A 26,244-nucleotide genomic window follows, 5' to 3' on the forward strand; every position below is an offset into this window, starting at 1 on the left:
GAGAGCGGCTAAGATGATCAGGGGCCTGGAGAGAGACCAAGCCCTATGAGGAAAGGCTGAGGGAGTTGGGAATGTTTAGTCTGGAGAAGAGGAGGCTGAGGGGGGACATGATTGCTCTCTTTGAAGTATTTGAAGGGCTATCACTTAGAGGAGGGCAGGGAGCTGTTCCTGTTCGCAGCAGAAGATAGGACTCGCAATAATGGGTTTAAATTGAGGGTGGAAAGGTACCAGCTGGATATTAGGAAAAAATATTTTACAGTAAGATTTGTTCAACAGTGGAATCAGCTACCTTGGTGAGCTCCCCCTCACTGGCAGTCTTTAAGCAGAGGCTGGACAAACACTTGTCAGGGATGCTCTAGACTGATCCTGCATTGAGCAGAAAGTTGGACTAGATGGTCTGCATGTCCCCTTCCAACTCTATGATTCTATGATTCTAACTCTGTTAGCTGCCCTGTTACTGTTAGGCAGAACTCTGTTCCTTTAAGGAAGTGGAGGTGTGTGTCATTGACAAGGCCCTTCCCGCCCCTCAGTGCAAAGGGGTGGGTTCTCAGTCCTGCCACCCCATGATTGGTTCTGTTTACCCTGCCCATCGCAGCCCTGCCATTGCTCCTCATGACCTGTACGGAACATAATAGCGGGGTTGCTGAGGATGCTGATGTGGCTGAAGCCCTTGCAGCCCCACTTCTCAGTCTTTTGCCTGCCTTCCGGAACCCTTTCGGGAGCAGATTAGCGGCTCCATGATTAGACCGGCATCCAGCCACTGCAGCACAAGAGGCCCTTAGAATTGCACTGATTAGGAAGGAAGGATAATTGAGGCAATGCCAAACAAAACTAAAAAGTGTTCACCCACTTGTGGAAGACAGGAACACAAGGAGACAGATGAATCTCCCTGGGGAGAGAGTTCCAGAGCTTTGGTGCTATAATTAAGAAGGCCCACTGCTGGGTTTCCACCTGCCTAATCTCAGATGGTGGGGGCACCCGAAGCAGGGCCTCCAAAGATGACCGTAATGGTCAGGCAGGTTCATAAGAGATTAGGAGGCTCTGCAGGTATGCTGGATCCAAACCATATAGGGCTTTGAAGGTGAACACCAGCACCTTGAATTGTGTCCGGAAACACATGAAGCTGCCTTATACTGAATCAGACCCTTGGTCCATTGAAGTCAGTATTGTCTACTCAGACTTGCAGTAGCTCTCCACTGTCTCAGGCAGAGGTCTTTCATATCACCTACTTGCCTAGACCCTTTAACTGGAGATGCCTGGGATTGAACCTGGGACTTTCTGCATGCCATGATACATGTGGTAGATGCTCTACCACTCTACCTCCCTAAAAACAAACTGGAAGCCAGTGTAGGTGGGCCAAGACTGGGGTGATATTGTCCCTAGGATCCACTCCAGTCAACACTCCGGCTGCAGCAGTCTGTACCAGTTGAAGTTTCTGAACACTTTTCAAGGGCAGTCCCACATAAAGTACATTGCAGTAATCTAATCTAGAGGTAAGCAGGGCATGCACCACAGTGGCCACCCATCATAATGCCTATGCCTACTATTATGCCTACTAATTTATCTATTGGTTAATTTTCTGTCAATTACTACTTCTAATAGAACTTTGTCTTAAAATAAACCAATAATGCATACATCCCCATTTCAAATATTGTATCACATTTTACATAAGGAAAATTACAGTTATTTACTTTTAAATTACCATTTGCAGTGTTGATTCTTTAAAAATGTTTAATTAACCCACCAAAGACAAACAGTGATATACTGTGCAATCCTAATTACGTGTTTATATTAAACTGTGCTGTATTATCTTATAGAGACAATAGAAGCAAGCAGATTCAAAAGACAGAAACACTCATTCATAACATACTGTTGGATAGTTGCACTGAAAATCTTCTACAGTTAAATATTCTTTAATAGTCACTTGTGTCAGTCTCAGAAATCTTAAAATGCTTAATTTTAATCTCAATGATGTTTAGAAATTTAATGTGAAACAGATGAGCAAACAAACAACGTCAAGGCAAGGATTTTTGCCATAAGAAGTACAGAACTTTATTTATTATGTCAGCTTTCTCCTCCCCCTTGATTAATGAAACTCTTATAACAATTATGTTTGCTGCTGCTGCTTCAGTTACACACATACACTTTTTTCCAGAAGGGCGTCAGCATAGAGTTTGTCTTGTTTATCACCTAGTTCAATGTTGTAAAATTTGAGAACACACTTGATTCAGTTTTCTCCCAGCTTTTCTCCCTCCAAGTCTTATCCTCCTCCATATACTTGGGTGGGCAGATTCATGGGAAGCCTTCGGTTTTTAAAAGGCATGGCCACCACCATGCATTTTGCTACTCTCCTGAAGCACATCTGGGCTTTATATCAGCCCTTTAATTAATCCTCAGTGAAAGCCAAGCTATGACATTTTGACTGGGCAGGCTCCAGTTTTGGACAGGTCTTGATTTATTGCGACTGAGTCTCGACCAACTTTGATTTATTTTAGCTTTGGGGAGAAGGGCAAGCTCTGAACAGAAAAAGCAGTGTTGGATGGGGAGCACACCATGCAAAGAAAGGATCTCCAACTCCTGTGGCCAAATGACAAACAGTTCAGACAATTTGCAATAAAAGGCTATGTGTCTTAAATTTTTTAGGAAAAGGATTAGTAAAAGACCCCAAGATGATAAAAACAAAACAATGCTATACACATTTAGCAAAGTCCAAACTATTTACCAGGAGTGCCAATGAAGGAAATCCATGTCTTATCGCTAAGAAAACAATAAATCCCCAGTTACTCATTTCAGTTAATCATGGCTATCATCTGTATTCAGCAAAATGCAAAGAAGCAGATTTGATGCTTTCCCTGATGAGTTACTTTCATTAGAGAGGATGTTCTATTGTCTTCCAATAGGGTCTAGATGGATGTCATCCTATATCAGATCTTCCTTCATCACAATCAAAATCTTGTTTGATGATTAAGCAAGTATCTATTGCCAAGTTTTATGTCTACAAAGAATAAGGTAAAAACTATCCATTTAAATCAAGTAACAAGCCTAAATACATGTGATATTAAATAGCCAGCCTAATCTCTATAAATAGGATTTGTGGTATCTTCAGGAAACCTGTACTTTAAAATACTCTTAAGGAATTCTGCAACTATTTACATGAAAATAACTCTAGAATTACTTCATATTTTAAGGAAAACATTTATCTGTGAAATTCTGATGAAATCTTTTTAATATCAAGTTTCTCTTCTATTATCATTTTTCTTTAACAAGACAATATATTGCTTGTTTGGCTAGAAACCAGTGTGGTAATAGTTGAAATAATAGATAAAAAACTCCATAAAAGAAAAGGAGAACACATAGTAAAATTAAACAAGCAGCTCATAGGGCAGTATCTATGAGGATGGAGCATTCACATGGGCTTCAGTGCTTTTGAGACAAAGCAACACTTTCCCAGTTCATCAGTCCATGCCTCTGAAAAGCTATTCAAGAAAGGTGGCAGAAATGTTAGGACAAGCTTCCAGTAAAGTGTGACAAGCTCCAGCCAAAAAGTGAAATCCAGAGAATTGTAGTGCACTCATGGAAGTATCCAGGCCATATTTTTAAAGTTTCTAGTACAATGAGATTTTATTATTTAACTGAGCATCTAAGATCACTGTGTGAAAAATTCAGTAACACAGGAGACTGAAAGGACGAAGTGGATGAGATAAGATATTTATTAGAACTGAATCGGGGGTGGGGGGCAAAGGCTAATTCCTAGTTTGTACACAAGATGATATTTAGCTGTTCTGGGGTAGAAGCTGCTATTTCTAAGTCTCTAAAATGCACTCCCTTCTACAGTAAAAGTTGAGTGGCCCTTAGATTCTGTAGGTGTTATGATTCCAGAGAATTTAAAGAAAACATAACCACAGACAAAAACGCAGCACTAGGTGGCACTCATGTTAGCTACAGAGTGAAGATGCTACCTAGAACCACTAAGAGGGAAGGATGCATCCAAGGGCAACTGCAAGGGAGAAGTATGAGAATTTTTCATTTATTTATTTTTCATTCTTCGATGCCGCTCTCCCCGACAAAGCCGGGCTCAGAGTGGCTGATAACAAAATTAAACAGATTAAACAACAATTAAATTCAATAAAACCATTTATATAACAACAACAACAACAACAACAACAACAATAGCCCCATGTATATAACAAATACTAAAATCAGAATACAGTGGTACATAAGTGCCCAAATGATGCAACTCAGTGGTGTCTCCGGTATGCAGGGCCAACAGGGCAGTCAACAGCCCCATACCAGGCCCATACATTCAGTGCCAGAGATCTCCAGGCTGCGTAGAGCCATGAAGTAGAAAGCCTCCCGGACAAGCAACACCCCTCCCCCCGGCCCATTGTCTGAGACTGACGACAGAGAAACCTGGAGGTGCAAGATCTTTTAGGATGACAGTCTCACCCTCTTGCACCCAGGTCTCGGTCACACACACCAGATCCACACCCTGCACAATGAAATAACTTTGCAGGGTGGCAGTCTTATTACCAATGGACCTGGCGTTGCACAGCATCAGTGTCAGAGATGGGTTAATCCTAGCTACCATACCTTCGTTTCTTGAGATGGGACACAGGTTGGAAGGAGTCTGAGAATATCCATATCTCCAACTCCTTCCCTTAAAACACCTGCTCCCACCATCATACCTCCCGCGCCCCCAGATGACTGGGATCCTGATCTGCCGCTGGCCTCCCTGTATGGAATATCTAGCTGCAAAGGTTAGCCACAGTAGGTATACAAAGGACAACTGGGCACTAGCTGCTTTTCACAACCATTTTGTCCATGCAGAATATAAGATGGCTTTTCAGTGATCTTCCTTGCATTAATGCAATCTTTGAACTGTTTGACATACTCGTCCTGATTATGAATCAGCATGCTTTGCAAAATTTAATAAAACTGAGTTGAATTGGGTGCTTTGAGTCACAGCCTGCACACACATAAGACCAATTCCAATTGTGTGTACCCAATGGAAAATATAACTTACATAGAATTAACACATAAAAGAGTTAATGTGAAGTGGCCTTCAATGGTATAAAAACAATGAAAACTATACCAATTACTACTACAAATAATCTAAGCCTAAAAATTACATATTACATGTATGAATAAAATTTATATAAACATTGTATAACTTGGTGTGACCCCCTTAATATTTTGAGTAATAAAGTATTTCTGTTACTCTTATCCTGTCAGGGTACAACGTATTTTAATCGCTGCAGAGCAGAATTTAGCAGTCAAGAGTGTAAACTGTGATTTTTCATCAGTTAGGAGCTTCTTAGCCATAAACTCATCTGGTTGGTCAGGGAAAGTGTTAAGCAAAGGAGAAACCTCCTAAGGAGGCAGCGCCGAAACCTCCTTAGGAGGCATGCCACGGCGTTGCCTCCTAAGCCCGACGCAGGCATTTCGCTCAGGAATGCACTGCTTGTAGACTAATAGGCCTGTAATTTGCAGGGTCATCTCTCCTTCCCTTCTTATAAAAGGACACCACTATCGCTGTACCCTAATCCTTGGGAATATGTCCAGTTCTATCAATGTAGGTAAGGAATGATGCCAGGAAAGGGGCCCACCAGTCTTTCTTATTTTTCAGGAATTCAGGTGGAATACAGTCTGCTCCAGGAGCTTTCCCTCCTCTTAGTTGACCGATTAAGGATTCAGCCTCCCTTACAGAAACTGGGGGCCACTAAGGGCAGGTCCTTGATCTTTTGTAAGGAAGGAGCCTGTGAGGAATCCCTATACATATTTTGGAAATATAATGCCCAGACATCTGGAGGAATATGTGAGTCTAGGGGAGATGTCTCTTTAAAAGCGTACCCTGATGACAGCTTCCAAAAGAGTGTAGCATTCCTATCTTTTGCCGCCTGTATAAGACTCCTCCAGAGTACTCGAGTGTTCGCTTTCTTTCTGCAAACAACTAGTTGCTTGAAATATTTTTTCAGGGAAAGAAAAGAGAGTTGAGCTGCCTGCCTTTCTTCACTAACAGCATTTCTATATAAATGGCAAGCTGTGATTAAAGCCCTTTTTGCATCTAGACACTCTGTGTCGAATCATGGTTGGGCACAATTAGTTGATGCAGGTAGTTTTGTTGGGATTTGCCAAAAATCAGTAGAACTAATGAGACAATTCCAGTTTGTTGATGGATTTTCATTTACCTGGGATACATGCACAGAAACCAAATCAGAATAATCACAATCCATTTATACCCTAAGGAAATATGCACCTGTTGTCAGAAGAACTGCCTTCATTTTCCTTAGTTACATTTGAGGAGGCTTCAACGATCTTATCAAGTTTTCAGCTAAATTCATGAAAAATACTCAACAAATTTAGTTGAATGAGATTATATTATGCATCAATCGCACAAAATCATGTGAAGTAGCATCCATTTAAGTAACAAATGAAATGTTGTCAATGTCATAGTTGTACATTTTAATGCTGTTACCCGCCCTGAGCCCGACCTGCCCGGGGGAGGGCGGCTTAGAAGTATGAAAAATAAATAAATAAATAAATAAATAAATAAATAAATAAATAAATAAAGGCAAAGAGAGATCTATTAGGAAGAAGTACAAGGAATTTGAAGTCTATCAGCTTCCTCCAGGGTCTCAGCCCTGGAACATCCAAAGTAGGTTCCCCAGATCCCAGGCGGGGAGGCCGTTAACCTTTCATTGTCCTGCCCCCCATGGAAGATTAAAGAAGCAGCTGGTTGCTGCACACCTACCCCCTCTAGACTTGGGCAGTGGCCACTTGGCTCAGTTGCTACCTGTCCCCTTTGGGGCTCTGGAAGTGGCTGGCTGCCATGCATCCTCATCTGTCCCCTCAGGGGCCTGGATCAGGTAGCAGCCAGGTCACATTTGCATCCGCTTTCTCTAAGACTTGGGTGGCAGCCGGCCAGTGTGCATACCCTCCTTGCTTGAGCCTGGGGTAGTGGTTATGGCCATGATTCTAAGGCCCCATCCTGGACTTTTGCCCAGAGCTGCAGACTCACTAAGACCCCAGCTTCCTCTGTGACAATAATGTAATGTACATGTAGCAGTTACCACTTTGCCACTGAATCAAATAATCAGTGATATTTTAAGACTAGAACTTGCAAATCACATTTATGTTATGCCCATGCTATATTTTAAGATGAAGTTACTACAGTAATCCTCCATTAAGCAACTTATTTGAAGAACAGATAGTATGTCACAAGAAATTCAGCAAATTTGATACTCTTGTACTTCAGCAACTAGAACTGGGATTAGTTCTCTCACTACAGAAAGTAGTTGTTCTTTTTATGTGTTTATACCTTCTTAAAAGGTACACATACTGAATTTTAGCTGCCATATACTCACTGTATTCTACAGCCCAAATATGAAGTTACACACACCTCTTGTAACCAAACTACAGCTCAAAAAATGTACGTTTAAACAGAGAAATGTGGTGTGGAAGGGTTGCCTAATCCTTTTCTCTCTAGCTATTGTTTGCCTCTTGTTTGAAGCAGAAACAGATTCTGGGGACAACTACGTGAAGAAAAAGTATTTGGAAGGGAATGGATCAGACATCCACTCCATATTCCATTATTCTGCTTTAACTAACAACCTCCCAAGACTGCTCTTGGTTTTAAAAAATGGCAACAGAAAGATATGTATTACTGTACCTCACATTTAATTTGAGCTTATAACTACATTTAGTTTGGGCCAATCACTTGTGATTTGGTATTAATAGAGAAATTTCTGATTATAAAGTAGTTCAATAGAACAGGTTGACCTAGTTACAGTTTTTAAAAATGTGTTTGTAAGTCCCCTCACAAAATGGCTACAAACCAATACTCAAAAACATTTTTTAAAATGATTTATCAAATTATTCCCCATTCTGGCAGTTCATCATACTCAAAATAGGAGTGTGATGGTAAATACAGTCATCTGTGGGGCAGAAGGCACAGGCATCAAAGCAGGGGTGGACTGGTAGGAAAAAACCACCCTGGAATTCCCACCCCAGTCTGGCCTGGCGGCACTGCCCAAAGGAGGAAGGGTGAGCTGGCCTAACCCTCATTGAGCAACTGAGTGAGGCTGTGTGAACCAGGCCAGGCCAGGGTCTTATTGTGCTGCATACAAGAGCAACGTTGGGTCAGGCTGTGCCTGAGGCTGAGCTGGTTGCTCGCTGCATAATACTGCCTCAATGAGCTGCATGCCCAAGGCTGTCCCAGGTCCGCCCCTTGCCATGAAAGTGAGACTGGGCCAGTTGCCTGCTTCCTCACACCTCATGGTGCAAGGGCCACTGGCTTAGGGAGGATTGTGCCCGCTTGGGATTGGAGCTGCAGAACCCCAAGCTGTCGCCCCACCAGAACATTTCTCAGTGGCCTTCATGGCCAATCTGCTTCTGCATTAAAGGGCCTTAAAGTTCCACCACGAGTGAGACAGTGAAAGGTGGATGAGGAGTGTGTCCATTCTCCTTCTCCACTTCCTGCGAGGAAATATTTTCCTCTCACAGTACAATATAACATTTCCTTTTAGTCTGGCTAAGAATTGTTCTATGAAGGTTTGCTCTTCCAGCAAAGTACGGGAAAGGCTTGTGACAGTTTACTTTTCTATATCACAGGACTTATTTCTACTTACTTACTTTTGGTCTGGTGGAATATCATGCCTAGTGAGATCAGGGCCCTGCGAGACTTGAAACACTTCCACAGCGATGGTTTCCATCTTGGTGGCCTCCCTGCCCCTTCCTTTTCCCTTTTCTTTGTTGATAATTTATTCTGTTGTGTGCTTCCTCCCCTCTGTATGGTTTTGCCATCATTGTTTCATGCCACTGTAGCCAAGGGCTCCTGATTTTAATTCAAGAATTTAGTTTTAATGTGCAAATTATGGTTTTAAATTGTATTGTAATTGTTGTGAGCTGCTCAGAGCCTGACTTGCTCAGGAATGAGTGGCATAGAAATCTAACAAATAAATACTATTGCAAGAGAGTGCAGGTCAGCTTTAGATGAAGAAAAGGATCAGAGGGGAATCCTAGATAAGAAGGTGTTATTTTAGGTGAAGCATGTTGGCAGGCAGATTTGTGTCATATTGATTCTCTTATTTATGTCTTGATAGAAACGTGGGAGAGACTGGAAGAAAACATGGCGTTGTAGAAAGAGTAAGGACAACCATGCAATAATACTGCTTGGCAGCAATAAAATTTCTCCAGATATTTATCCTAGTAACCAGAACTGTTGGTCCCCTGAGATAACTTTAAAGCCTGCCAAAGAAGCCCAATTGCAAAGTTCAGCTGCTCTATATTTGGATCACTAACATTATTTGTTAGGTCAAGCCATATCACAAAACACCTACTGCTGAAATTTCAAGTATTTGTTCTAAAACTAGAAGTGGCATATTAAATATACCCTGTAGATTTGGGGAATGTTCCCTGACATGGAAGAAGAATCACAGTTGTTTCATGTACAAATGGCAAAAAAAAAAATTGATGACAGATTCTCTTCTCTGTAATACTGTACAAAATTTAATGGCTACAATTGAAGAGTCCATGACAATTCAACTTAATTTGCTAAAATATTTATACTGTGTATGGAATTCACTGACAGCGCAATCCTGGGCTTTGGTGGTGAAAGTGCTTAGGAGGCCCACAGGGCCTCGCGCCAGCGTAAAAGGCACTTACACCGGCACAAATAGCCTGGGCACCGGCGTAAGTCGAGTTACTCCGGAGGTGGGAGGCGGTGGAGGGGGACGGCGTGGCTGTGCCAATGCAAGGGCTATGCAAGCTCCCGAGTGGCGCAGAAGCGTCTGCCAGCAGAGACAGGGGCGTTCCCGGGGACATTCCGCCGGCTAGGATGCCTCCTAAGGCCCTTTCATGCCGGGAACACCCACTTTTGCCACCGAAAAGTTACAGCAGGTATTGACCTGGCGCAGCTCATTGACCTCCATGCAAATCCTCTGGACCCTCGTCTCTCCACCAAGCCCAAGCACCGCCCATCTCAGCCTGGCGCCTCTGGAACCTGACTAGGAGGCCGGCCAATGGGGCCGGTCCAGGAAGTGGCAGCACACACACACACCTGGAGGAGGGGCCTCAGAGGTGGACATTTCCCTCATAAGCTGGGGCTCACTTGACAGGTAAGGCTTGCATGGGCCGGCATACTGCCTGTCTGTGCAGGGGGGTCGGGACTTTGCGTTTTTCTCACTCCAACTCCCCTCTCTGCTGGGCTTTGAATTGTTCTCACTCCAGCTCCCCTATTTGCATTGTTCTCGCTCCAACTCCCCTCTCTGCGGGGACTTTGCATTGTTCTTGCTCCAACTCCCTGTTGGAGGGAGCTTGGCGCTATGGCTCCTCCAGCTGCCCTCTCTGGGGGGAGCTTCTGGTGGGGAGGACCACCTCTGCAGCCTGGCACCATACTTCCCCCCTCCACCCTAACCATTGGAATTGTTGAGGCACACAACTGGCCTCATTAAAGTGAGAGCCTTCATGGAAGGCCAGGGCGAGGTCGGCTCTCATCCCTCTCTGTGTTTCTTTTTCAGATGCCGGCAGAGTTCTGGGCAGCCCGGGGGTTCGCCACCACATCCATGCCGCTCTGCCTCTCCCTCACTGCTGATGCCCTCACCCCGGCCGGCAGCAAATCACACCAGCCTCGCCCTCAGCCATTCTCCAGCCTCCACAGACAGCCTTGTGATGATGATGCTGACGCGCGCCACAGCCACGGGCCTGGACCACTGCCACGCCGTTGGAGCTAGACTCCTGGATGGCCCACATGCCACCCAGGGGTCAGCTGCCCATCTCCCCTCAGACCCATTTTTCTTGTTGCAGGTCTCTCCGACAGCCGCCCTGCCGCCTTCAACCACCCACACACATGCTGTCACAAGGGCAGAAGCAGTTCAGCGAGACAGCACTACCTTCGCCTCCAAGCACCGTGGTGGATCTCCGACCCCCTGGCCCAACCAACACCCAGTCTGACACCTGGAACTCCAGCAGTGCCCTACCCTGCCGCTCCACCCCTGCCCTTTCACCTGCCAGTCTCCAACTCGTGTGAAAATAAAGTTGTGTTTGTTACACCGAGCGCCTGCATTGTACTTGGGGAAGGGAACGGGAGGGTCTTGGCGCCCTAGTACAGCCAGCCCAGGCAGGGGAGCCAGCATCACCCCGGGGATGGCCTTCTCACTCTCGGAACTCAGTCCCCATCAACTGGGGGGAGGTGAGGGAGCATAGGCCATGTGCTGGGTGGGAGCCCTGTCAAGAGGGCGAAGGGTGGAAAGGGCGGGAGTAGGAAATCACGGTAATGAGCCTCGATGGGGTGGCTCGCTACTGCTGATACATTGCAGCTGCCATGAGCCGCCCCTTCATTTGCATGTCCAATGATTGGGCCCTCTGGCCGCCCATACCGGCCCACCCATGCATCCAGGGCACGCCGAGCACACACCAGGCTAGTGTGTATGAACTTGTGCACACCTGACTGCCTCTGTCGCTTCCTCACCCGGGGCCACTCTATGTTTGGCAGCCCTCCCATGCTCACCACCTGCACACCTCCACCCAATAGAAGGCAGTCGGCTGTGGCTCTTTTGCTGCTGCCGCTCACATATTCTCCGTGGCTGCCCTCCTCGGGCATTGCACAGCCGTGGAAAGACACATCTGTTCAGGATGTGTTTTCCCTTGTTGGGGGGTCCCAACCCATCTAAGTGATGGCATCGAGCCAGCCCTGGAACCCAAACATTTACTGTCGATTGACGTGGCAGGCTCAAGCGCTGCAGCCATGCTCGCAAGCCCACCATTAATCCTACAACGTTGACCACCCTGCGTTCCACCACCACTCCTACCCCCACCCCCACCACCAGCACTGTCTTCCGAGCTTGGACATCCCACGCCTAAGCAGCTGGGTTGCACGGGGCCTGCACGGCCACAGGAACAGCCAACTGTACAGATGCATCGTTCGTGTGTTTCGCCCCGTTGGCGGGAAACTTTTACATACTGGCCCACGTAAAAAATGGGGCCAATGGAACTATCCATCGGCCGCTGCTCCACCCATCAGAGGTGCGCTCACTCCTGCAAGACACCTCCAAGCTCAGATGGTGGTAGGCCCACCCCCTCTTCAGGGGGTCCACCTTTCCCTTGGTTCAAAGACAGAGCTTTCAGGCAACCTCTCCCCATACACGCACACCTTCCCCCTCTCCATCCCGCAGTTCAATGGCCCCGGCCACCCCCTGGCGTCGGCAGAGAGGACAGAAAGGAGGGGATGTGGCCATCTGCACTGACACTGCACCCAGCACCATGGGCATCTTCCCTCGGATTTCCTCAGTCTTTCCAATCCCCTTCTGGTGTGTCCTCAAACTTGCCACGCCCCGGTGCCTCCCAGTAAACACTATCTCGCTGATGGCGGTGCCTCCTGACTCATGGCTTGGTGGCAGAAGAGTGGAGGAGGGGTGGGTGGGTAGAGGCCGCCATGGCACGCACGGCACTCCCAGACCCCAGGGAGGGATGTGGCCAGCCATGTAAGGGTCCCTGTTGCTGCCGTCTCCATGGCGGCCAAAGCCTGGTGGTTGTACTCTTGTGCAGCTGTGATTCAGCGGCTGGCCAGCTCCCATGGTGGCCACTGAGCCAGAAGGGAGGTTCGAGAGGGCGTGGGTCACCTTTGCTACACTGGCATATCCAATGGACCCTCGCATCAATTAGCATGTTGACTCCTCCAGCCTTTGCAACTTGCTCCCGGCCAGCCGTCTCCTCCCGGTTCTCCTGGTGACAGTATGGAGATGGCCCCTCACTGCCCTCCTGTGCCTAGGACCCCCATTTTCCCCAGAACTCTGTCCACACTGACTTGTTGATGTTGCACTTCCACACAGGTGGCTCCACCGCCTGTCATCCCATCCCCGTGGGGTCTGGCTGCCTTCCGAGCCAGATCATCCCAAGCACTCGCTGCTGCGATCCCTGGGGCCCTCACAGCCATGGGAGCAGCTGTCTGTGAAGATGAGCTCTTCCCGTGACTCGCCCCGATGACTAGAAGGATTCAGCTAATCCAGCAGAATGGCATACGCTCTTATGGTTAGCCCCAATGGATGGCCGCTGGCTGTGTTCCCCCCCCCCACTCCCCTTTCCCCCTCACCCCTCTTCAGGGGGACAACCTTTTCCATGGTGTAAAGACAGAGCACGCAAACGCCCATCAGGAGAGGGTTGACCCATTCCTGAGGGGGCCCCGGCCCCATCCTCCCACTACTGCGGATGGGGCCGAACCCCCGGATGGCGTGGCCGACATTAGGCTTCCCAGCCCTTATTGGAGTCAGTGGTGTCACTGCCAGCCCCCGCCCCACCCTGGAGCTGATGTCAAGGGAAAGAGTGGTGCTTGGGTGCAACTTGGAGGGTTGTGGGGACCCACAAAGGTAGCGCTTCCAAAACAGGGCAACCTGTCTCCGAGCCCTCGGAGCTGTCCTTTTGCCATTCTCCTGGCCCTCCGAGAGATCTCTGGACCTTCTTCTCCCACCCTGCTCTCCCTCTCTCCTGCCTGGCCTCCCCCAACCAACACCCCTCCCCCGGAAGTTGCCCTGCAGATTCTGACGGGCCAGCCTGGCCTCAGCCTGCGCGTTGGCAGTTCTGAGCCGCCGCATCCCCGCTCCTCGCCCTCTCCCTTCTTTTTCTACTTTCCCCTTTTTCTTTGTAGCACATGGCGCCGCGAGGCCCCTTAGGAGGCCTCCCAGCTGCACCATTGCTGCACCTCACACCGTCGCCATGGCACACCTGTGGTCTCAGGAATGCACTGTGAGTCTGCTGAAGTTATATCCCACCCCAACAATAGTTACCCTTTAAAAGGTATTTATACATGACTAGTTACAATCGAGCCCTGACCTGGATGGCACAGGCGTGATCCCGTCAAATCTCAGAAGCTAAGCAGAGTCAGCCCTGGCTAGTACTTGAGTGGGAGACCACCAAGGAATACCAGAGTTGTTATGCAGAAGAAGACAATGGCAAACCACCTCTGTTAGTCTCTTGCCTTGAAAACCCTACTAGGTTGCCATAAGTCGGCTGCAACTTGATGGCACTATACACACACACAGTTACAATCAAATTTGGACAAGTGTGCACATTGGAGTGTGCATCTCATTAAACGCAATGGAGTGTGGTTAGAAAGCAGTACAATGTGGTTTGAATGACTTTTTAATGCAAAGTTGAAAAATACATTGTATCTGTGCTGATGAGGTGATGAGGTGACAACTTCAACAACTTACAGATATGGGGCCTTTTCAGCAGTAAGGGCATTGTATTCCAGAACAAAATGTTGACTGTTTTATTGATCTCTTACAAATGAAAGCAAATTTGGCAGATGATGTCCTTATAAACTTAAGAGTATCACCAATTGTTTAGATAGATAAACTATTTATTATATGTTTATTATGACCCTTCTCCAGAGTTCCTATGACTGAAATCACTATGTGGTTTCAAAAAAAGGGAAAAGCAACATTTCTTCAAATTTTCATTTAATTTAAAATCACCTGTTTTAATATATTTCATAGCTCATCCCAATTTAAGAAAAAAAGTTACTCAGTAACAGCTGGAGGCCCTCTCCCATTTGGCCTTGGGGTGAGCAATGCAGACTATAAATAAAATAAATAAATAAGTCCTAAAGGATGACCTAGGAGCCCCGTGGCGCAGAGTGATAAGATGCAGTACTGCCGTCCAAGCTCTGCTCATGACATGAGTTCGATCCCAACGAAAGTTGGTTTCAGGTAGCCGGCTCAAGGTTGACTCAGCCTTCCATCCTTCCGAGGTTGGTAAAATGAGTACCCAGCTTGCTGAGGGTAAAGGGAAGATGACTGGGGAAGGCAATTGGCAAACCACCCCGTAAACAAAGTCTGCCTAGTAAACGTCAGGATGTGACGTCACCCCATGGGTCAGGAATGTCTCAGAGCTTGCAGAGGGGACCTTTTCCTTTAAAGGATGACCAGGATATTTACCTAAATCTATTAAAAGCTATGGATGTAACAAAACAACATTTCAAAAGCAACTGTCTCATTTTCTTTATATTTTCAGCTACAAATATTCAAGTAGGTAATTTTGAGATTGCAATACAAGTCTCCTGTATACAGTAGCTAACTAGACAACTGTATAATGAATGTTAATAGTAATGGTAATGAACTATATAGGTAGTATAAGGAAAGATACAAATGCAGGAGCTATTGTACTATTTATTAAGAACAAGAGAGAGAATGGAAGAAGCTCAACATATCTTCTGAAAGCACTTGATAATAATTAAAGGGGAAAGTAGAAACAATTGCTGGTGATCTACAAGGGGTCATCCATTTGTCAAGAGAAAATGGGATGTTTCCCACAAAAATGGAAGCAACAGTATCCAACATAAATAAAGTACTGATACCAAAGAGCTATTACTCAGCTATCTGCTGGAATAATTTCATATATCACAAACAAGTTCTTAACAAACACTGTGCCAAAATTGTGAGGAAATGCAGCAAAGGTGGCTGTATTAGATATGACTGACTATAAGTAAAAACTAAATGATATTATAGAAGGTACTAAGAATCACTTTGCTTCAGTTTTAACAAAAAGGTAGACTATAACCACATAAACTATATGAATGCAGATTCTCTGGCAGTTAGCCTTATGTGAACCAATCCTAATGTTTTTCCCACACCAAATGTTAATAAGGCTATATATTTGCAAACTATCTTATTACAACATTACAAATAAAATTCTTCCTGTCCTGAAATAATTTTGCAACTATTAATATTTGGCTGGTAAAGTAAGAAGTAATAGATTGATAAGTACTTTCTCGCTGCTCCAAGTTATATGTTTGTGGGAACCTAAATTAATTTGAAATATGGATCTCTTGGGTGTTTGTGAGGATATCTGTATGATGACTTTGTATTTTTTACATTGTTTAGGAATGAATCATTGTCTGCTAAATGCTTGCTGTTGTACTAGAATTACAACATATCTAGCATATGGTTTATGGTACTGCACTGTACCAAATAAAAAGGGATAAATTAACTTCACAGAACATAACAAGACACAGAAGATTCATATATCAGTATTGTTGATATACTACTTATCCCCAGCTACCCACTCACAGTGGTATTGGCTACCATTCAAAATATAATTACACTTAAAATTATCAATGATATATATCTGTCATTAAAAGCATCACAACATTCAATATAATTTAAGTGTCTGACATTCTTATGAACGCTAAATCAATTTCAACAAGCAGATTTACTGTTCAATGTTAGCCATTGTTTATTCAAACAACAATCATACGAAATAAGTAATTTTGTTTATCTATTTATTTAGAAAACGTAACCTACCTTTGTGCCCAGAAAAAGTTCTCAAGGTATTTTACAAGAGGGATAATGCAACAAATAAGACTGGCATAAAAAATCCTAATGGATATAAGAGGTTAGAAGCACTAAAATTAAATCAACTATTAGAAGTCTAGAAGATTAAAAATAATAATAACATGGCATCTAAAACAAAAGAACTAGAATTATGTTTGGGGATGTTATTTCACAACCAGGGAGCAATGACAAAAAAAGGACCCTAGATGTTCTGAATGCTGTAACTTTGACAACTTTTGGGGTGATCGTCCTTCAACCCTAACTGTGGCATCTCACATAAAGCAACTTGCCAGAGTTCAAGCAGTATAGAACTCCCCCTTCTCATGTTTCCTCCTCTGTTCCTCTCTTATCATGAGCTAATAACAAATAGTGATTTGTAGCTGTCAAACCCTAAGTAGAAAATGGCTAATATCCAGCAGTATTACAGACAGAGATGGTGGCAAAATCCTATTGATGTGGATTTTGCTCCCCGCCCTTCCCCAGAGTTTACTCTCCCCCATGGATGTAAGCAGAGCAGTATCTACAGACTCATCTATTAGAGATTCTCACTCGTCCCTTGCTGTATTCATGGAGTCCTGAAGTAGATTCACCTGTTTTCTGTATCACAAACCAGGAGTCACTGGAAAAGCATATCCAGGTACCTGAAAAGGGTTTTGTTTTTGTTTTGTTTTTTGAGATCTAAGGGCAGGATTAAAGAGTTCAAACTCAAGTCAAGGGTTAAATAGGCAGAAGCCCAGAGATAGACAGCAATTCTTTAAGGTGGGCTTAAAGTAAGGTGAAGTTGCTAGATGCACTTGATGGTCTGGGGAGGTGCCCAATCTCCTATTGCTACCACCTTACCAGGGTCCAGCGGGAGAGCATCTGGTGATAAGAAGAAATCCAGGAATCCCATCCAGGGTTGGCCAAACGGGTACTTCTCCAGCTTAGCATACAATACATATTGTAATAGGTGGCCTAATAATACCTGGACATGACTGCCATGCTAAACATGACACTGCACTTTCATGAATGGGATTTCAGAAGTATAATTTGACCCTAATAAGCAGCTGGAAGGGGGTGGGGGTTAGGACATCTGGTTAAAGGTCACAGCACTAGGGAAGGAAGTGCAAATTCTTCCACACATGCAGTGTCCCAAAAGAAGAAATCACCTCCCTATACCGGTTGCTTTAAACCCAAATGGTGAAAAAAAGGAAAGCGCTCATATTGTTCCAGTCTTTTTTCATGCCTTAAACCTTAAAGGTCCAAGTGGTACCATTTCAAATTTAACAAACAATGTGAAGAGTTGTGGTCCTTATCTAGATCACTCCCCCATGTCACATAATTTGACCCTAAAACATTTACAAATGCTCTGCTTTGCTGTGTTCTACAGAAAATGTACTCCAGTGTAAAACCGTGAAGATTAGATTTCCAGTCCATTAAATTCTGGATTCCCATTTTAAAGTTACTGTACATTGTAGTAAGGAATTAGTTGCCTCTTGCATATTCAGTGTCTCCAGGAACTAACAAGGGCCCTATTAAACAGATAAATTAATCCATGGGGAGTGAGATACTCAAGATGACCTCTAGCACAGTTAGAAATTGTTTCAGCATAATTTTGGGACAGTCTCAAAACATGTGAAGAATCTGGAATGTTACTTACATCACCAACATGGGTTCTGATTGGAGACCTCAACTGAGTACATTTTACTTGGTAGCCAGTATACTTAGAAACTAAGGCTGCAACCCTAAACACACCCATTCAATTTAATGGGACTTACTTCTAAATAAGCATGCTTAGGATTGCACTGCTTCTTGTGACACTGCTAAACAAAATATATTTTTATTTTCAGGGCAACCAACAACCTTGGCAACTTGATCTGCACAAAATCAGGCCAGGTGATTCATTCTCTCTCTCTCTCTCTCTCTCTCACTCACTCACTCACTCACTCAAACACACACTCAAATCACATCAAACAAATTCTGTACTGCAAATGAGATTGGTTTGGAAAGGAGGTAATGGGAAGGCAACAAAGCTTATCCTAAAATTTAGGCATATTTAATGTCAAAATTTTAAAACATTTAAAATTTAGACATATTTAATTTAGGCATATTTAAATCTGTTCTGCTTATTCAAATTTTTGATCCAATTGAAACATTTTTATCACTCATTCAGATATTTCTAAAAACTCTATTTGAAATGGAAAGAGGAAGGGATAATTCACACTGTCAGACTTCTCTAAGTAATCATTTAACCACACAAACTGCCCATTCCTGAGCCTTGCGGCAGCCGGAAACACCACAACCAAGGCGCTGCCGCGGTACCTCCAAAGAGGTTTCATGGCCGCCACAATGCTAGTGCAGCTGGCAAAGCACCGTCTGAATATGTGCTGTCCTTGGGGTCATGATACAACAACATCTTGAAAGCTATCACTGCATTTTAAACATCTGACATTTATATTACACATAAAGTAGCACAGAATATGGGCTAAAAATATTCAGTTAAGGTGTTCCAGCTTCCAAAGCCTTCCCAGAGAACTTCAGCAATTCATGTAAAACTAAACATCTATTTGCATGCTCAGATTCCATGGAAGTTACCTTCCAAGGTTAGCTACTTCTCTACACAAGCTAGAGAATGGTTTCATTTACAAGTATAGTCCCTGCAGGTCATATATTTTCCTTGAATCTACTGTAGTAAGACACACAGAAGTAGGCATTTCACCAATAACATACCTCAACATAGTCCTTGGCATGACCCCAGTCTCTTTTGGCATCCAAATTGCCCAAGCTGAAACATTCCAGTTGCCCAAGGTGAATCTTAGCGACTGAACGGCTAATTTTTCGAGTTACAAAATTAGCCCCTAAAAGAAAAAGAAAGATAGTACAGAGGGATTAAAAACTGCCTGGTAACTACATCACAGCTGAACATTAGAAGTACAATTAATGATCATTTATTTCAGCCTACCCGCCCTGTTGCATCAGTTATCTAAACTCTGTCATAATTTGTCACTTCCTTCTGCAAGGCAAGGTGGGCCAAACATACACGTCACATTAGCTATACATTCTCATCACATACCTTTCTTTGAAAACTTCCTAATCTACACGTTAACTGTTCATATTAGGCACAAGGCCAAGAAGAAAAAAACTAGAACGAAAGTTTCTAAAAGCAAAATTATATAAACAAAACATTAAAGAACAACCTTGGACTTTTCAGCAAGTTAAGGTAAAATATAATTTGGATACTAGAACACTGAGCAAGGAAAACAGAAAACACACTTCACCTCACCTCTGTCCTGGTCTTTAAGAAGGAATAACCTTGTCTGTTTGTGAGAACCAACAAGGAGACCAGATGTACACAAAACAAGAACTTTAATCTCCCCAAAAGAAGAAATAATTGTTTTAGTGTTAAAAAACAAACTATATACATTTGTAACCGTGTCAGACACTTAGCTTGAAAAAACAGTTTTACTACATAATAAAAATTAGAGAGAAAAAGAGAAAGAGGGAGGTATCAAGTAACTGCTACTCTACAGTATGAGAGTAGAAAACACAATTTCCCCCCAGGTTTTCTAAACCTTAGTTAAAGATTACTGGCGCTTACACCACATAGACCTCAGGCTGCTCCTTACCTTCCCACCACCTGCAAAGACTATGTTTTAGAGCTTATTCACCAGTGCGTGTCTATCCTGGCAATCACACTAACAGCCCATTCCTGAAATAACGGCGTGCGGAGTCGGCGGGGAAGAGGCGCAGCGGCGCCTCTTCCTAAGCCGATTCGTGCACGCCGTAAAACCCAAAAAAAAGACATTTCGCGGCTTTTTTTTGTTTTGCCGGGGCTAAAAGCCTTGTTGAAAACAGCAAGGTTGCCTGCTCACAAGCAGGTGCAGCACCGCCATTCCCGGCGCCAGCGTAACCAGCCGAACTGGGATAGGAAGCCGCCTAACCGGTGGGTCCTCCCCCTGGCCTGCCCCCGTCCCGTCCCCCTGCACCGGTACAGCCTCTCTACACCATTGCCTGCGCCACGGAGAGGCCGTGCCGGCGGAGGGGTGAGGCGCGGGCCTACGGCGCTCGGCCGTCGGCGGGACTGGCCTTGCCACCAGCGTAAGTGCGTGTAATCACGGCACTGTGCCTCTTCCCCGCCGACTCCGCACGCCGTTATTTCAGGAATGGGCTGTTAATGTGATTGCCAGGATAGACACGCACTGGTGAATAAGCTCTAAAACATAGTCTTTGCAGGTGGTGGGAAGCTAAGGAGCAGCCTGAGGTCTATGTGGTGTAAGCCTCAGAACACCCCAACCTTCCTCCTTCTTCTTAACTTTTTACTTTTTACTCTGCTTTTCTCCCCAATGACTCAAAGTGGCTTACATGCACCATTCTCCTCTCCATTTTATTTTATCTTTACAACAATCCTGTGAGGTAGGTTAGGCTGAGAGCATATGACTGGCCCAAGGTCACCCAGCAACCTTCCATGATAGAGCGGGGATTTGAACCTGGGTCTCCCACATACTAGACTTGAACCACTGCCCCACACTGGCTCTCAAGACTTAATTACTGCACATTATTTGTAGATATTTGAAATGTTTAAGCCCACTTCATTTGGAAGTCAGTCCCATTTAAATTAACAGGATTTATTCCTGACTAAGTTAGAACTAGATTTTAAAGCTGTGATCTTATTTGCACTTCACTGACAGTACATTTCATGAACTCCCCTGAAATCAATAAGTAGGTGGTCTTGGTATTTTCTTTCCTGACGTTTCGCCCGCAGCTGTGGCCGGCATCTTCAGAGGAGCAACACTGAGTGTTACTCCTCTGAAGATGCCTGCCACAGCTGCTGGCGAAACATCAGGAAAGAAAATACCAAGACCACGGTCACACAGCCCGGATAACCTACAAGAACCAATTGAACATGGCAATTCTATATTAACATATATCAGGTTCCAGCGTGGTGGAATGGTTAGAGTGTTGGACTAGGATTTAGGAGACCCAGGTTCGAATCCCCACTCTGACATGAAAGCTTGCTGGGTGAACTTGGCCAGTCACACACTCTCAGCCTAACCTACATCACAGGGTTGTTGTGAGGATAAAACAGAGGAAAAGAGAACGATGCAATTCACTTTGGGTTCCCATTGGGGAGAAAGACAGGATATAAATGAAGTAAATAAATAATACATAAAATAAATAAAGAGGATCTATAACTTAACGTTGTAACCTTTGTGGACAGTGTTTGGAGGCTAATATCTCTCCTTTAAGTTGCCGGCAAAAGAAGAAAGAATTTTGATTCTGGCAGAGGTTATAACACAGGTCCAGCATGTTGAAACGCATATAGTACTTGATGCTTTCATTCACAAGGGAATGTTTTTCTTTTAACACTTAGTCTAAATTATATACTTAATAGTATCATTAAAGGTTTAGTTTGCATAAAAATCCGATTAGTTATATATATACCAGAATTTAAATTATGAAAAAAACACCTGCTTTTATATGCACACACAGGTTGTTTTTCTTGTTCTACTGACATAAATCAAACTACTGAAGTCAGCAGAATGTAATCAACCAATTTAAAAAAAAAAAAAAACCCACACTAACTTGGACTTTGATTTTAAAACTTTAAAAAATATTACAATACATATTTTCAGCTATAAAAGATTAAATCATTCTGTGCGGTAATCAATCAACACTTTGTTTAATTTAATCTGATCTATCTAATTAATATAGTTTTCCTAGGGTTTTTCCCAGTCAATGTATAATAAACATAATATCCTGTGTGATATTCTAGTTCAAATGAATTCAATAAAACTATTTTACTTCAATCAAGTTAGAATTTTACATTGCAAGATACTCTACACAAAAGTGTTTACAGGGCAACAGACAAGACAAACCACCCATGGTAGGGGGGAATTTTTTAAGCAGGGCAAAAAAAATTTCCCTTACTCTTTAAAAGACCTAACATAGCCTAGTTGGTAAGAAGCTGAGGCACTACAACTAGGGTTTAAATGTGAGGGGCCAATGTAGCCCTACGACTTCCTAACAGATCTTATTAATGATGGTTGTGTGTCTGTGAAATCACCTCACCCCGCTAAAATACCAGGAAGAAAACCAACAGGGGAGGCAAGGTAACACTTCAATAGGGGGCAAAGTTAACCACTGGCAAAGTAACCAGTAAATCAATCCGGTTATGAGTTTGTTTCTGAACTCAGTCTCACTCTCAGAAGCTCTCAGAAGAGGTCACCACACCCCAGAGCCCTTTGCTTGGAGATTGAAGCCCCAAAGTCTGTAGACTGAGATTCAATCCAGAAAATCACACACACACACACACACACACACACAGGCAGAAACTGGGTCCCCACACACAAGCAGAAATCCAACAGGAATCAAATTTAGAAGAAAACCCGCAATTAAAATAAAATGATAGGCTCTCAAACTGTTGGATGTCTTCTTCTCCTCCAGGTAGCAGGCAGGAAATAATCCAGTGGAAGCAGCAGGCTGTGTAATTGACCAGATCAGCTCAGGATAGGCAGCAGGAGCAAAAGCCATGGTTTTTGCACTGAGCAATGGCCAGTAGAGAACAGGGAGTATGATAGATTTTGGCCAACTCAAAAAAGTTTGAATTGGAGAATCCACCTTCTCTGACGGGCTGAAGAATGCTCTTCTCCCAGGTCTGGCCATCTATTGGCCACTGGGTTTTGATCCCCCCCCCCCCGGCTCAGTTTGGGTATCTGCAGCCAAAGTAGGTTGCCCCTTTCTCCTCGCAAAGGCGGGAAAAGGCGGGAAAAAGCCAAACCTGGATAAGCTGATTTTTTTCGGCTTATCAGAGAATTGGCTAAATTCGGCTTGACTTTTTCCCACCTTTTTTCCCCACCGGTAAAACCCAAACCTAGAAAAGCCGAGTTGGCATTTATTCAGCTTTTATCCAGTTTGGGTTTTACCAAATGAACAACCCTACTTGGGTCCCACTTGGAAGGATAAATGTAGGGGAGAAACATTTTCAAACAAATAACACTAAAGACCTACAATGCTTGCTGTCTACAATCTGACAAAATAGTTGGTAGAATTGTCCAGTCTTTCAGTGTCTTAGAATAAGACCCTGTGTCCTGTTTGGGTCAGTCCATGTTCAGCCACTGCTGATTTCTCTTTACCAAGGTTCCAGTAAAAGACACAATCTCATTGATTAACCAGATTTTTCCGGAAGATATAACAGCCTTATTTCACCATTGTTTGACAACAAGTTATTTCCTATGGGATAAAGAATTTTATGAACAGATTGATGGAGTAGCTATGGGAAGTCCTCTCAGTCCAGTAATAGCAAACTTTTACATGGAATATTTTGAAAAGACAGCATTAGAATCAGCACCTTACAAACCTACAGTCTGGTTCAGGTTCGTAGATGATACATTTACTAATTGGAGCCATGGTGAAGAAAAATTAATGGACTTTCTAAACCATCTCAATAATATCCATCCAAGCATTGTTTACCAGGGAAAAGGAAATTGAGGGTAAACTCCCATTTCTTGATACCCTTGTTATCCATAAAACAAACTTTCAGTTAGGTCACAAGGTCTACCGGAAACCAACTCACACAGATTGCTACTTACACAAAAACTCCAACCACCACCCCCGACAGAAAAGAGGAATAATCAAAACATTAATGGACCGTGCAAGACGGATCTGTGAACCACAGTTTCTCAAGGAAGAAATTAATCATCTAGATCATGCACTGCTAGCAAACGGCTATTCCAGAAATGAAATCAGATGGGCCATTAAACCAAACAAAAATCAGAAAACTCAGGAAAAACAGTCTTCCATAGGAAAGGTATTCTTGCCATTTATTAAAGGAGTCACTGATAGGATGGAGAAACCTTTGAAAAACATAACCTACAAACAGTGTTTAAAACCACCAAGAAAATACAACAGATGCTACGATCAGCAAAAGACAAAAAAGACCCCCTCACCTCTGCAGGAGTATATCGTATACCTTGCAGCTGTGGACAAGTTTACATCGGGACCACAAAACGCAGCATACAAACAAGGTCTGGGGTGTACAACTGGACCCTGTTGTAGGAGATTGGGTGAGCATGGGAGTCTCCAAAGGCCGCTGGATAGACATGGATACCAGTGTTGCATACCAGGGTCGTCTGGGCCAGTCCGGGGCTATCAGGATCACCGTCGCCCCGTGTTCCCGGATTTTTCTGAGAACTCTCAGCAGAATCGGCAGAGGAGGGAATGCGTAAAGTGTGCCCGGGGGCCACGGGGCCAGCAGTGCATCTGTTTGTTCAGCTAGAGGATGGTAAAAACGGGAGTAGAATCGAGGGAGCTGACTGGGGCGAGGTGAACAGATCCACGAGCAGTGGGCCGAACTTGTGTTGGATCATCTGGAATACCTGTGGGCACAGAGTCCATTCCCCTTCGTCGATGGTGCGACGACTCAGCCAATCCGCTTCTACATTCTGCGTGCCCTGGATGTGTTCTGCTTGGATGGTTAAGAGGTTCCTCTCTGCCCAGGCAAGAATCTTGCTGGCCTCCTGGTGCAGTGTCGACGATCTGGACCCACCCTGTTTGTTTAGGTGGGCCTTCATCGCCGGTCTAATGGATCCCTTATGCAGCCCATCCCATCCTCAGCAGGGAGTTCAGGTGACTGTAGGGCTGCTACAGGAACATCAACCACCGGTAACTTCAGAAGTTCCATAGCTGCTGATGACATCTGGTATAGCTTCTTTGTGACTGCGGGGAACTGTCTATTAATGGTGGGTTTATCCCACTCAGTTTTGATCACTTGCTGAAAATATTCTGGCAAGGGAACAGTTTTGATTTGATGGTTCACTCTGGGAAAGTAGGACTTAGTGCCCTTGGGCCAAACCTGTGGTTTATCTTCCACAGTTTCAGCCTCATCATTAAGCTCCAGAGCGGACAGTGCTTTGGTGAGAAGGGGCTGATAATCATCCATGGAAAATAAGCGAGGGATATTCCCTTCAACCATGGTAATTTTGGTGTCGGAGTTACACTCACCCTCTTCTTTGATACCGCCCTCAGATGAGTACACTGAGGCATGATCTTGTATAACATTCAGAGGAGCCTGAATGGTTTTCATTGCCGCCTTAGTTAGCCAGGGACCTAGGTCCTCTGCATGGCTGCAGCAAGCCTCTCTCCCACAGTAGTTTCTAGGGGAACCTTCAGAAAGGGAGGGGGAGTTGGGTGAAATGGGCTGCTTTTGGGCAGCAAGAGCCTGTGCTATCATGGCCGCGACTTGATCTAGAGTTACAGCATTCCCTCCCGCTGGCTCGCCCGGGGAAGGAGTCACCTTACCCGTGGCCGTCTTGGAGCCGGAATGGGAGCTGCAGGCTTGCGGTTCTCCCTCGTGTCCCCGGAGGTCGGGAGACCGCCAGAAATTGTTGCCACGGCGCCAAAGCTTGTGTGCAGGGGCCGCGGCTCTTTTGCGCCCACCATTTTGTCTCCTCTTAGAGGTCTTGTGGTGAGCCCGATTGTCGGGCTGCGCACCAGGTGCCTCTTGCCTCTCCAAAGGAACGGAGGCGGCAAACAAAGGGTGCTTCAGTTTCTATGGGCGCGAGTGATCGCTGGCCGCGATTGTGATCGGCCTCCGACAGATAGCTGTCCTCCTCCTGGCCGCTTAAGGGGGCCATCCCTAGTGCAGCCGAAGTCTGCATGTTAGAAGGCAGAGCCTCTGGAGGACAGAAAGGAAGATTTTTTTTGTTAATAAGAATAGAAATAACGGAAGTAATAAAGATAAAGTAGAATAGGAGATAGATCTTTGATCCTAAACTAGCCTAAGGTGCAGGAGAGCAGAGCTCTGCTGAGTACGTGCTGTCCCCAGCAAGGCAGGAGAAAAAGTGGAAGCCCGGGCTATTCCCGCCCAGGAGACAGGAAATAGAAAAAAATATTAGTCCTGCCTCCCCTAGCAATAGGCGTGAATAACCCAAGCTGCAAGATG

General features: G+C 44.6%; 1 protein-coding gene across 1 annotated transcript in view; it reads right to left on the reverse strand.

Moving 5' to 3' along the window:
* The window catches only part of GMDS (GDP-mannose 4,6-dehydratase), a 415,034-nt gene that overhangs the window by 262,468 nt on the left and 126,322 nt on the right, over window positions 1-26,244 (reverse strand). Inside the window, exon 7 of the mRNA XM_056854322.1 lies at window positions 19,035-19,162. Coding sequence (XP_056710300.1) covers window positions 19,035-19,162 — 128 coding nt within the window. The remainder of the gene's footprint in view (window positions 1-19,034; window positions 19,163-26,244) is intronic.

The sequence above is a fragment of the Euleptes europaea genome, chromosome 8 (genome assembly GCF_029931775.1).
Source record: "Euleptes europaea isolate rEulEur1 chromosome 8, rEulEur1.hap1, whole genome shotgun sequence".
NCBI classification, from domain to species: domain Eukaryota; kingdom Metazoa; phylum Chordata; class Lepidosauria; order Squamata; family Sphaerodactylidae; genus Euleptes; species Euleptes europaea.